Source organism: Prenolepis imparis, unplaced genomic scaffold (assembly GCF_030444845.1).
Source record: "Prenolepis imparis isolate NDT839.2.m4 unplaced genomic scaffold, iyPreImpa1.0 SCAF_10, whole genome shotgun sequence".
NCBI lineage: Eukaryota > Metazoa > Arthropoda > Insecta > Hymenoptera > Formicidae > Prenolepis > Prenolepis imparis.
The window spans coordinates 7,487,855-7,501,432 of record NW_028141168.1 but is presented as its reverse complement, the minus strand read 5'-3'; the positions used below and the strand labels follow the sequence as shown (position 1 = coordinate 7,501,432).

General features: G+C 28.4%; 1 protein-coding gene and 1 long non-coding RNA gene across 2 annotated transcripts in view; one reads left to right on the top strand and one right to left on the bottom strand.

Annotated features, from left to right (window-relative positions):
- The window catches only part of LOC145941927 (uncharacterized), a 244,271-nt gene extending 231,030 nt beyond the window's left edge, over positions 1 to 13,241 (top strand). Inside the window, exons 8-9 of the long non-coding RNA XR_014426257.1 lie at positions 3,655 to 3,881; positions 12,893 to 13,241. This is a non-coding gene — a long non-coding RNA (uncharacterized LOC145941927). The remainder of the gene's footprint in view (positions 1 to 3,654; positions 3,882 to 12,892) is intronic.
- LOC145941764 (abasic site processing protein HMCES-like) lies at positions 513 to 2,374 on the bottom strand. Its single transcript, XM_083048042.1, has 6 exons — positions 2,291 to 2,374; positions 1,853 to 2,075; positions 1,371 to 1,688; positions 1,180 to 1,287; positions 904 to 1,058; positions 513 to 752 (listed from the first exon to the last, which is right to left on the bottom strand). Exons 1-6 carry the CDS (start codon positions 2,308 to 2,310, stop codon positions 596 to 598), a joined length of 981 nt encoding a protein of 326 aa, XP_082904168.1. The 5' UTR covers positions 2,311 to 2,374; the 3' UTR covers positions 513 to 595.
- Positions 13,242 to 13,578: the final 337 nt, after the last annotated feature.

Below are 13,578 nucleotides of genomic sequence, written 5' to 3'. Positions count from 1 at the left end.
TTATATATTATTGTGAAATATATAGATGCTTCATATAATGACATATATATATATTATAAAAATTCCAGTCAAGTTTTTATGATACTGAAAAGTTATATTGTCAAATAAAAATATATAATTAATTAAATTGATTAATTTACTATTATGCGAGTATATTTTTACTTGGACTTTTACTTGACTTCATTTTCATTTTATGAAAGTTTTGGAATGTTTTATTAAGAACAATTTCTAAAATATAATTATTAGAAAAATATATTACATAATACAAAAAGTACAATTATGCGAAGTAGTTGCATTTCTTGAGAGAAATGTATCTATAATAATATTAAATTAATAATTAACATATATATAAATGTCACATGTTTACAGTATATTTATAATAGTTTTTTTTAATCAATGAAATACTGTTCAACAACAACTATTGGCGAGATTATAATATATTTGAAAAAAAATACTGTGAGAATGAAATAAATTATTATATATATATATTTAAGAAATAATATATATTATATTAAAAATATATACATAATAATATAAACATTTAATCAGCAAATGCACCGCGCAAATGAAAAATGCGAATCAATTTGTATAAATTTTAATTTTTCTTTTGAATTTTTGAGGGCTTTTTTTCATCTTCCTCATGATTTATATTTGTATTTTTATTGGTATCTGTACTTTTTCTTTTATTTAAAGCAGATCCTTTTAGTAGCCAAGAAGCCATAAAAGATTTTTGATTATCTTTTTTTTCTTCTCTATAGAAAATAAATGAATAATTTGTTTAATCTTGTCATACAATATTAAAAATTAATTAGAAATAGAGTTAAAAAAATGTATAGATTTTCTTAATGTATAGTTCTATAAATCATTAAAGATTTATCTTTAATTTTACAGATTTTTACTTACTGTGGTTTCATCTCTTTTCTACAATCAGCAGTTTTATGGAGTACATTATTAACAATCGTGGATACTGGATGCCAGCTCAAAGTTTGTTCTTGTAATATCATGTCATTTAACCTTTCAATAACCTCATCTGTCGATAAATCTTTATTTAACCATACCTAATAAAAGAAAATAGATTTTGATTAAATATATAAAAAATTTAGAAAGAATATACAGTATCCATATACTAAATTCATATCTTTCTGCAATGATATATAATGATATTATATAAACACTTACTTGACATTCTTCCTCGTTGCTCAGACATACTGGCATGCGATGATGCAGCCAAGACAAAATCTTATTACTCTCTCTTGTAATAATTGTGCAGCTATGTATAATTTTCCCCTGTAATAATAATACAGTCGATTACAAATATCTTAAATATTAATTATTTCTGATATAATAAAATAGAAAAAAAGCTTGTATACCTCTTCAGTTTTAAATGTTCCAAATATTCCAGCCAGTTTCAATACTTTGAAACCTTTCCATCCATCTATCTCAGAAAATTCATTATTCCATGTTGTGGGAACGTCCACTTTTATATCTTTATCTTGAGTTGCATATATATAATACGGTTGCTTTGGAGACTTGTTACTTGTACCAGCTTTCCACTCATAGAAACCCTCACAGACCACAATGCATCGTTGTTGATTTCGTAGCGATGGAGAATATAGTTTTGAGGTTTGTATGCTTTCCAGACGACCATTGTGAGTGGATAACTTATCTAATCGTTTTTTGTAATCTCCCTGAAAAAAAAGTTAAAATCTTACATGAGTTATTACATATATTAATAAAAGATTAATATATCTTATAATAATCAATTTCAATCGGTTACAAGATGCTAAATAACAAACTGGCATATAGAACAACTATCATTTTAACACTAAAAAGCTCTAATATTTTTACTTACTTTATGCCAAGGTGGAATCATTCCCCATATCATGGCGCACAAGACTCTTTCTTTTTCTTCGTCAAAATGTGAACCAGATACCACACAGGGCAAAACATCTTGTGGTCCCATATTATATGATGGAGTATATTCTAATTCAGTTTTAGCCCATGTCAGTTTCTGTTGTTTACCATTGGCATCTTTATATTCACACGCACAACACAAAGTGTCTGGATCCAATGAACTGTAAATTATAATGTTTTATAAGATATTTATATAAATTATAAAGATCACACACATAATTAAATGTATCACATATAATAATTGTAGTAATTATATAATAATAAATGGCAAAATTTTATTTACCAACAAGCTCAATCACACATAATTAAATATATCATATTTTGCAATAATTATAATAATTAATGATAAACTAATGACAAAAAATAAATTACTTACCAACAAGCTCGACCACACATTATTGTTTATAATTTTTTTGCACACTACTGTGCATTCCACGATCCACGATCTTCGAGTTTGTCTCTAGATTCAAATATTGTTCTAAGGTTGGTATTAGCAAAGTTGCAACAATTTCTATCTAGTGATGAACGCAAATATGAAGTTGGTAGCATTGCTGAGAATGAGAAAAAGCGCGAGAAAATTCACGAAGCGTACGCGCGAGTTTGTTGGTGAGTGATTTTGTCATTATTTTATCATTAATTACGATCATTATTGCGTGATACGCTTAATTGACCAACAAATAAGTACAAATTATATTGTTACAAACCGAATGTTCCGACTTTTTCTTCTTTAATTGATATGTATACTGTGTTTTCTGTGTCAATTTATTTGTCCACTCGTTATGGACTCTCATCCACTCGTTAACCGTTAACCTTCGATTTATTTTGTTTCATTGTTTAAACAGAATACTTTGGATGAGGTATATTTTTTAATTATTACACACATATATGTGTATATGTATGTGTGCGCGCGTGTGTGCGTGTGTGCATATGCGTACATACATATATATACATGTATGAAAAATAAATATTTTTCCTACTCATTAGCATGTGAAATTATCGTTCACGCACGAATAAGCAACATAGAAATTTTCAAATAAAAAGTATATTGAATATATATTCTGTTATTATAATTATAAGAAAATATAATTGTTGGTATATATATAATTATCTATAATATAATAATTCAGAATATTTAAGACAAATATATATCGATTTATCACCTAATTTTAGCAGTCTGCATCCTTCTAATAATCTTTTTAAATTGAATTAAAATTATTAACTACAAAATCAATTTTTCAAAATATTGCTTAAGATTGTGATATTATATTTTGATAATTAATATGTCCAATAAAAAATATCAAATCATAATCAAGAAATTATAATAAATTATATTAAACTTGATAGTTTATTTTATTATATATAATTTCTGTTTATTTGTAATCTTTTAAAAATATAGAAATTAAAAAAACGATAATAATATAGCTCGATTAAAAAAGATTTACATATCACATAAAATTTATATATCTTTTTTATTATGATTTATGACTTTAATAATTTTTTTACGACACAGATTAGAAAATATACATGTAAGCAAAGTATTAAAAAAAATTAAAAATTTATAAAAATTAAATTTTTTGCTCTAGTTTTTCATTCATGAAAAAAATGTGTTTAGCATAATTCTTGAGTTCAGAATAAATATATAAACGCATTAGAATTTTGTGTAAAAATATCGTAATAACAATCCAAAGCCCACACAAGCTCGAGCTCAACGACACTTAACACAAGTGTTAATTTTTGCAGTGTAGTTCACGCGAGGCAAACCTACGTGTGCACAGCTGGATAATAATGAGGTGTCCAACGTCTCGTCTCGAGAGCAGCAATGACAATATTATGCCAGTGTCAGCGTTAAAAATGGATCACACACGCTACAGTCATTAGTCGAAATGGGACTTCATCACAGCCGGCCGATTGCGATTCTTCTACATATATTCCATTCAGATGATTTCAAAAGACCGGAATTTTCTCAGGTATTTATATATATTTCTCTTTCTTCTTTTGTGTGTGTGTGTGTGTGTGTGTGTGAGGAATTCTCGATATCGAAAGAGCGAAGGTTGAAGACTGGTATATAGATTACAAAAACGCAGATCTCCTTCCACTTCAGAAAAAGATCTAATTTTCTTCTTAATTATACAGATAAATTATGTAATTTTTTGATAATTTTAAGAATCGTTTATTTTATAAAATATACAAAAGCTAATTCGAGAAGCTCGTCAATAATTTATGAGGATTTTAAAATACGATTAATTTGTATGTAAAAAGAATAAACTAAAAATTCAAATTTAATTCTTTTTTGTTTCATACCAGAATTTATATCTTATAGAGACAAAATTTAATAACATATATTCAAATATTTCTTCATACAGTTTGCATACATTTCATATAAATTCTGACAAATTTAACGGGATTACGGGATATAAATCGATAAAATTGATTGCTCTTGTAAAGAAAGTTTCACTGAATGCAAACTTTTTGTCGATCTACAACAAGAAACTCTAATTCTGCGTTTGAAATGCGTCAAAGGGACCAGTCTTTAACCCTCGAATAGTGATCATTTGCGTGGGGCAAGGGACAAAATATTCCTTTTATGCGCGCCTATACTCGTTTGGGTGTGCTTTTTCCCTTCTATCTCTTGGGATGCCTTTTCCGAGCTCGTTGAACCGGAGTTACTAATTCACTACTCTAATGAGCCGCGCGAAGAACATCCTCGTTGGCGACCTCGCGACGAGTTGCGAAACATATATGATGTTGGAAAAACCGCGAATATATGGTATACTTTTCGACGAACTTGTGACACTTTATTACTCATTTAATGCAATGATGAAATAAAGAGAAGAAAAATGATTGCAACAATTCATGGTAGAATCAATCAAGTTGATTCACAATTACTATGCTAATAATGCTAAATAAAAAGTTCAATTTACATGTTCAACGCGCATAAATGTTCTCCAAGCGCTTTAAATGAGAAATATTATTTTATTTGTTTAAACTTTAAACAATTAATTTATAATAATAATATATATACAATATTCTTAAATGAAACGTTAATAATTATCATAATTTTGATGGATGCATCATTTTTTATCGAGAAGATAATAAAATATATACCATCTATTTTTTTATTTGTACAATAATCAAGAATAAAATATTATTTGAATCGTCATACATTATAATAAATAATGAAGTCGAGTTTAAGTCAATCAAAGAATCATAAATGAAAAGAAAAGTATATATTAAACATATGTTATATAATAAAATATTTTAGCATTATCGTTAAAATTAGGTACTATATAAAAAAGAAAACTGCAGTAGTCTAGAATAAAGAGTCGAACAACAGCAGAGCAAAAAATGTTTGTAAAGGAACAAGATAGAATGAAGGAGCACCGCTCAAGGTAGACAGGAATCAGTGGGTAGAACCCCTTCTTCTTGCCCCTTTTATTACTTTCCATAAGTTCTTCCATCAGGCCTGAATCGCCCAGCGATGGTGAAAGTAACAACAGTGGTGCTCAGTTCTGAAAAAATTTTCATTAACATTCCATTGGGATTAATAATAAATATTATTAATAATAATATCACACACTAAAGACATTTAAGCTTATAATGGTCCTATATAAATTGTGTAAAAATAAGCTTTTAAATTATTATTGATCAAATTTTAATAATTAAAAATTGTTAACTGTCTTCAAACTAGCATTCAAATTCTATTTGCATATTTGCATATTTGACGAAAAAGGACTATATGAATAGTACACATATTAAAAAAATTATTTTTTAAAGAACCTTTGAACATTAAGATTCGATTTAAAAAACGTAGACAAATGCAAAAAAAATTATTTTATTATTATATTCTTTCAAGCTAAAAAAAAATTATTTAAAAAAGCACTTTTTCTTCTAAATTCTTTTTCATTTGAGCAATCTCATAACTATAAATACGCATTTATATTTAGAGAGTCAATATAACTGTTGGAGAATGATTTTGCTCATCTTCGCATTTTTGTGATAAGTGTTTATTCGAGAAATACAAACGGATCCGGAACGTCCGGCTATCCTTGCCGGTCGAATGATTATCCTTGGCCAGAGATCAGATGGTCGTTCTCACCTGCCGGCACGAGTCCCCTCGTCTAACACACACCTGGTGTTCCCGACTTCGGTTCGAACGTACTTTGGTGGGGCCTCTTCGGCCTCGCCTCGATGCATTATATACGTGGGCCTTCAGTTGACATCGCGACGTCGACGGAATCGTGTTGCGTATATGTGCATTTAACCGTGTTACTGGTCAAACGTTTGGAGAACGTTTCTATTATTATTATTATAGTGGTACGGATGTGTTCGCAAAGATATTTGTGTCTAAGCAAAACGTGTCCCGGTGTGAAAATAGTGAAGGAACGTAATCTGGGAGATTGAAACTGCATCAGCCTGAGATCTAATTTCAGTTTCACGTGCTACCAATTCTGTTTTAGTGCACATGTATGTCGACGATTAGTTTATTCTTTAATAGATTGCATGTAGGAATTTAATTTAGTTTTTTGATGGTCTCCCCCTTATTTGTAATTTGGAAGCTTTTATTCTTTGAAATTTATTTATAAAACATATTCTAGACTTGTCAAAAAAATTTATTATTTATTAAAAATTATCTATATATGTATGAAATGAGATTTATATGAAAATGTTTCTACAAATGGCTGTGTTTTATTGGATTAACAACTTGTTATTTGATCTAATGCAACTTTTTATATATTATTAAAGTGTTTTCGTAAGAATGTTATTTTACTTTGACAATATCGTTTTATATCTTCGCAAGCTAAATATTTCGGGACAGAGACACATATTTCAAAAACAGTGATAAAATGACGAAAATAAGTGTCTACATATATTTATGTTATTATGATGATTATAATACATTACTCTTTCCACTATTTGTCAATACTGATTTTGATATATTTACATACATATGAAAGACGCCAAAACGAATATATTTATGAAGCAAATTATATTAACAATTGCTGCATATTTATTTTAATTTTGAAAAAAGTGCAATTTTAATTAAAAACATTTTAATTAATTTTGATTCGCTCTTTTGATACGTGAAGTTCAAACTTCTTCATATGATAATGTTCGAATTTTGTTCGATAATTAATGTAACATATTGTACATTATATGACACTTTTATTCGTCACGTAAACATGATTACGTGCCATACAAAAAAATGCGCGATTACGACATATCGGTTCCCGTTAATAGACATATCCGCCTAAAAGCGATTTTGCAATATAAATGAATAAAATTTGAATCGATTATGTTTGACATTGCCATCTCAAATTAACCTTGAACCAGAATCCACAGATTTAATGAAACGTATAATAAAGTAGATAATAATTTGTCGTAACACGACAGTGTTTTTGCTAAGTAAATCACTGATAATCGATAAACATAAGAGAGATCACGAGATTCGTGTAATTTTTGTTTTATGAGAAAATCTTTCTATTTCCAATATTAAAATTTTAATGATAAACAAAATTTTCCATAATTAATTGAAAAGAAATATATTTATGTTAGAAAAAAGTATTCTTCAATCTTTTGCATTATAGGTACACATTATTATTTATGAATTCTACTTATATAAAAAATATATTATTTTAAATAATAAGAATTAGAGAGAGAGATATTTTATCATAAATATAAAAGATATAATATACATTTAAATAAATGTTTATATTATTGCAGAATATATCATTACAGTGATAATAATATATCGGTTTGCTGCAAATCTAAAATCTTAAATTTTTACAATTTTTATATCACAGAATAACAAAAAAAAGTATAGAGAAAAAAAGAACTTAAAATATAATCACTTCCTAGTAATATACAATGACGTAGACTAAAAGACAAACGCATAATATGCCGTTTCATCATCATTACATATATAAATAATTAACAGAAACTTGATATATAATTATTTTAATATAAATACAAAATAATTGTGAGCAATACTTTTATCCAAGTTTTAAGCAGTTATAGTCGGGATAATTCCATTTTTATGCACAATAATTATATTTTTATTTTCACATTTCTTCAAAGTAGTTTATGATGCTTAAACAACACATTATTTTTTAAATAAACGTAATGGCAACTGCTTTATCAACATTTTGACTTGTTTTGATAATCGGCATTAAAAAAAATTATATATATATATATCATATATAAAATAAATAATTTACGAATAATTTTTCTACTCTATATATTGTAAGATTTTAATATATGCAATATTAATTGCATATATGCAGTATATATAATATGCACAGAACATATCTTTACGAATTATTTGATCTAGTTTTACGGATTTCACGGTGAAATAGGAAAGCCGTGTGCTACTATTTGGGTTAATAGAGACGCTTATGTTCTACATTTGAATTATATAAAATATTCGTCAGCTTGCTCGCACATTAATTACGCGCATAAGTGACCAGAGTGAATGCGAAAAGTATGATTGCTTAATGAATACCTAATGAAAATCGAGCGTGATAGAATGCGACTGCTACTTTCTCGCGGTCGCTAATTGCAACCATAATTACTAACAATTTAATGTGGATTAACGCGTATTCACGCAACGTACGCAATTTCACTTGCATTTAAAAATATAACAGGATTTGTTGCCCTATATCTGTTGATTACAATTCCTATGAAATTTTATGTTCCTTCTATTTTTATGATACAATAACATTATTTTTTTAATGTCGCAGAAAACGACATATATACGGATTTAATTTCTTAATTATAAGCATCACACACACAATTTATATAGATTTATATCTAAAGAGATATAAAAAATTACATATCATGAATTACTTTGCGTTTGTTCCATCATACTGATTTATAATCCTATCGTCTGATACAATAACATTGACATTTCAAATGGTTTCCAATTAATATTATCGCGATAGAATATGCTCCCGCACTGCATATTATTCACATAAAACGTTTCAACAAATAAAATTTCGTTGCATGTTAATGTAAATTACGAATTATGCTCGAAACAATTATTTCAGGATCACATACTTGTCATAATATTGACGCACATGTTATCAAATTATAAAAAAAGAAAATATAAAAGAAGAATATGAATATATAATATAAAGTTAGATTTATATTTAATCAGATTTATATATCAGTAACAATAATGCAAAGAAAAAGATATATGTACATAAATAAAAATAATTTAAATTATATTTTACTTTAAGTATTAATAATTTAAAAATATTTTTATTATTAATATAATGTAATATTTAAAATATTCTAATTATTATTTTAGAATAAAAATTTTGGACTTTTTTTATTTTCGTAAAATTGTAAAAATACATTGCAACAAATAATTAAAGACCCTGCACTAATTAAATGGAAAATGGCCATTTTCCAATAAATTAGTGCGGGGTCCTTTTATTTTTTAAATTAAATATAATATTTGTATATTCTTCTTTTTCAAAACTAAGATGCTTTATTTTACCACATAATAATCATTAATATCCGTGAGAAAAATTTAATTGCATTGTTAATCTTTTATTTTCAAAAATGGAGCTAAGTTGTATGTTGAACAGATGTCACATGAGATGTACGTGATATAACAATTGACATTGAAGACATAATAGTCACGATTACGTCTTCAAAACACGTGTTTTCCAAAAAAATGACACTGAAATAATGCCTTATCATTTTAATGAATATTGTTTTTATGACAATTATTTATTACTCTTTTCACTCATGTACATGAAGGAGAGACGCCCTTTATGCTATATCTAATCATTTAAACTTTTCTTATATAATTGTTCTGTGAATCTCGCGTCACAGGAAACTGTTACGTTTGCAATAATTATCTATTATCGCTGTAATTACGTTAGTAGTCTACATATCTAGTTTACACATAGTGATCGTATTTACGATGCTTGAAATGTCAAATATTTTTAAAGTCTTGTGCGTTGAATAAACTATTAATTTATGATTCTATTTTATGTTTCATGATAAGAATATAATGTTGGAAAATTATCAAAGAAGAAATAAACTTTTCCACTTTTTAATAGATTTATATGTAATTACAGATAAATAGATAATTATAATTAAAGTAACTAAAAACTCTTCATAATATTAAATAAATTTTATCACATTTTTTATGAAAAAAATGTTATATACTCATTATACTATAATTTTTTATATAAACACTTTCGTATCTTATATGCGTGCTTTATTTGATTATAAGTCGCATTTTCTTCTAATTTCAAGTTAAATGCATCTCTGTTATATAATTTCGCGAACTTGCTTTTGCTTGCTCTTACTCTAAGGTAAATTTTGTTTTGGCACTCGAATTTATGGTACCGCGTAATACAGAAATAGAACTTTAAGGTATATTTGAAGTCGGGACGAACAATCGCTAGTAAATAAATGAATTCTTACAAACGTCACTTATTTTTAAAATACAGTTAAAAATAATCATATCGTGAATTTTCGCGCACACAATTCACTCTTTGCAAAAACAATGAAATGAAATTTGTATGTATATTAAATGTAAAAACTCTCTATATTTCACTCATTTTATGAAAGTTTATGCTCACTTACGCACATTTTAATGTAATTTCAAAATTATTTAAAAAAAATGTAATTTAAGATTATTTAAACAGTCTGTAACATTTATATGTTTATTTAATTATAACTGCTTATTTCTCGAATCATCTTTGCTATAATCTTTCAGACATGTCATCGTGATAGTCATATTTTGAGTTATATCTTTGCATGCAGTAGCCAATCGACAGGTGACACCCGACATGCAGCAGCAAGCGATTACGTCAAGATTCTCTTTCTTTTTCCTTCTTTTTCCTGATCATCAAACGTGACCTCGTCATCGTACTTATCGAAGTTCCATGAGCATGGCTTTACTTTCACAGCGTGCAAGCAAGATCTCAAATAAATGCGCAATTACGCAACATATGCAAGGCAATAAAGCCGCATGGCGGAGATTAGCTCTCATACGATCGCTATTAATAACCGTGCAAATACTGTCATCGTCATGATTTTTTGTATCATCAACAGAAAATCTTCACATTGGTAGTGTAGATCGATAATACCGATAATAATCTAATAGTGTGAGAGGTTCTTTAGATTTCTGCACAGTGACCTACCTACGACAGACTGGTGTTCGAGTTACACAGCTGGAAATAAGTCATTTCTCTATTAGGTCCCCTTAGGCGACGCTCACATCAGCCTCTTTTATATCATTCAAGCTTTAATCTATTTCTTTCCGTTCTGCTTCTCCGCACTTAGCATGCTGAAATACTTGCAAGCTCTTTCTGCAAAATGCAAAAATATCTTTGTTAGATTTTTATGTATACATAAATTATTAATGTTATTGTCTACATAAATTTGATATACATATAATGAATAATAATATTAATTAAATTTTCGAGTTTTCAGATGAAATAAAAATGTGTCTATATATATTTAATAACATTTAACAGATTTTTTGTAGTCTTAAATTACATTTCGTCATGGAATTTTATGTGAATAGATATCAGAAGTATATGAAAAAACTCAAAAAGGGACATATCACGTCTCTTATTTGCTTCTATTCATAACATCTTTATATTAAACTTTAATAGTAGGAACAATTAACCATGCAGGAAAAAAATTATTTTTTTGTTTTTTTTATTGTGTAACAATGATTGTTATAAAACCCGGCTTTCAATAATTCCTATCCTTTTCAATATTCTCGCGGAAGTGAAATTCTGAATACCTTCATCGAGCATCATCGACATTGTGTTTGGTTGAGGACAATCGCTTTGCATTTAAGTGCAGGGAAACGAGCTGAATACATTAAAACAGACTTAGACTTTCAGCTATGAACGTAATCGAATGTTGACGAGTTGTATTCTAAAGTGTGACGCCATAAAGCCGGAGAAGTCTTACGTCGCGCATCTTTACTTTCCTTCTCACATAAATCAATAGGCAGGAAAAGTTTTAGGACTTACTCTTTCCCGATCTAAAGGGGAGAAACGCAGATTTATCAAAGTGTATATTATATAATATGAAAATCAGTTATTACGTGAAATATTCTTCTTGACAGAAACAAAAACATTGGCTCCGATTTATTTTATAATTCAAGTGATATCATCAGGTTCTCTTTATTGATGTCTCGAAATAAATAAAAAAATAATATTATGTCTTCTTTTAAAAATCGTAAAAAATGAGTATAAAATAATTACTAAAATGTTTTCTTTTCAATCGATATTTTTTATCGACAATATTAAGGACATTTTTTTATAATTTTGTTAAAGTCGGATTTTTAAATTCAAGTAGCAGCTCTCAGAAATGCATTAATCACGCATGATGTGGTATCACTCGCGCTAATAGCTTGGGAAATTATACGGCTAAGTTGGAATCAAAGTTTCATCAGCACTTAAGCGTCTCGCGAGACCGAAGGAACCGTAATGTCGAGAGTCGAGACCGCCTTAACGTAATTCGCGTCGGAGTTTCTACGAAGAAATATTGTTCTGTTCTTTTTTTTTTTTTTGGAGAACGACGGAGTGGCTTGGGAAGATGAAACAATCTCCGTAAAATTAAGATTCTCTGTTCGAAGTGTAACGCCTTGGGGATATTATTATTTGCAAAACGTTCGCAAATTTTGCACAGATTATTTCTCACTTTATTTCATACGCTTTGTCTTTGCGGCTCTGTTCTATTTTTTCTATTAAATTATATATGCAATGTGTTGCATTTTTGTTCTCATTTTGATGGTATGTCGATCGTTATGTAACTTATTGATTCCACCTTCAAAGAGAGAAAGAAGAGAGAATTTTATTTGGCTATACATTTATATCGAGAAAAGCGATTGAGATATTTTCAGAGCACAGTTCAGTCATGGTTCAGATGATTGATCTGTTCAAATAAACGATGCCGATCAAAGCTATCCTCACGCGAATAATCTTTCTCAATTTTCCAGACATTTATGGAGTGACGGATGCGAGGCGCACGTGTGCGAGCACGTGGACACTGACACCGGGGAAATCGCCGATCTATCGCCTATCGCGAGACGTCTGATCATCCGTGTTTTATGCATCAAAGCATCCCTCGAACGTGACTTACGACGCATTGGATAGGATTAGGAGAAAATTCCCTGTCGAAATTGCCTGCAGATTGTCGAGCCGTGAGTCATCGACCACATCCTATGTGGAGGATGTACTGACAATGAAGTCAGGTACGCTTCCTTGGAGGAAGTGAAAGAACACAAGAAACATACGAATCCAAATGACATTCTGATAAGCGTCATATAGATCATCCGACACAAAAACATTCAGGTATAAATACAACGTTGCATATATGTAAATGCATAAAAAGATACATTTAGCATTTATTTATTTAAATTGATTTCTTTATGAAAGAACGAGAGAGAGATCTCACATTTTGCCAAGATTAAAAATTTAGAGATAGTGACAATAAGTTGTTCATAAATTTATAAAAACGATATATCTTATATATATCGTTTTATTTCGACTTTATTACCTATTTACACAAATTAGTTTAATAATAATTAAATAATTGAAAAAGTAGTTGAAAGATAACGTAATATTTTCACATTATAATATAGCGTCTATTATAAAAATCATTCCTTTCCATCTGAAAGCTACG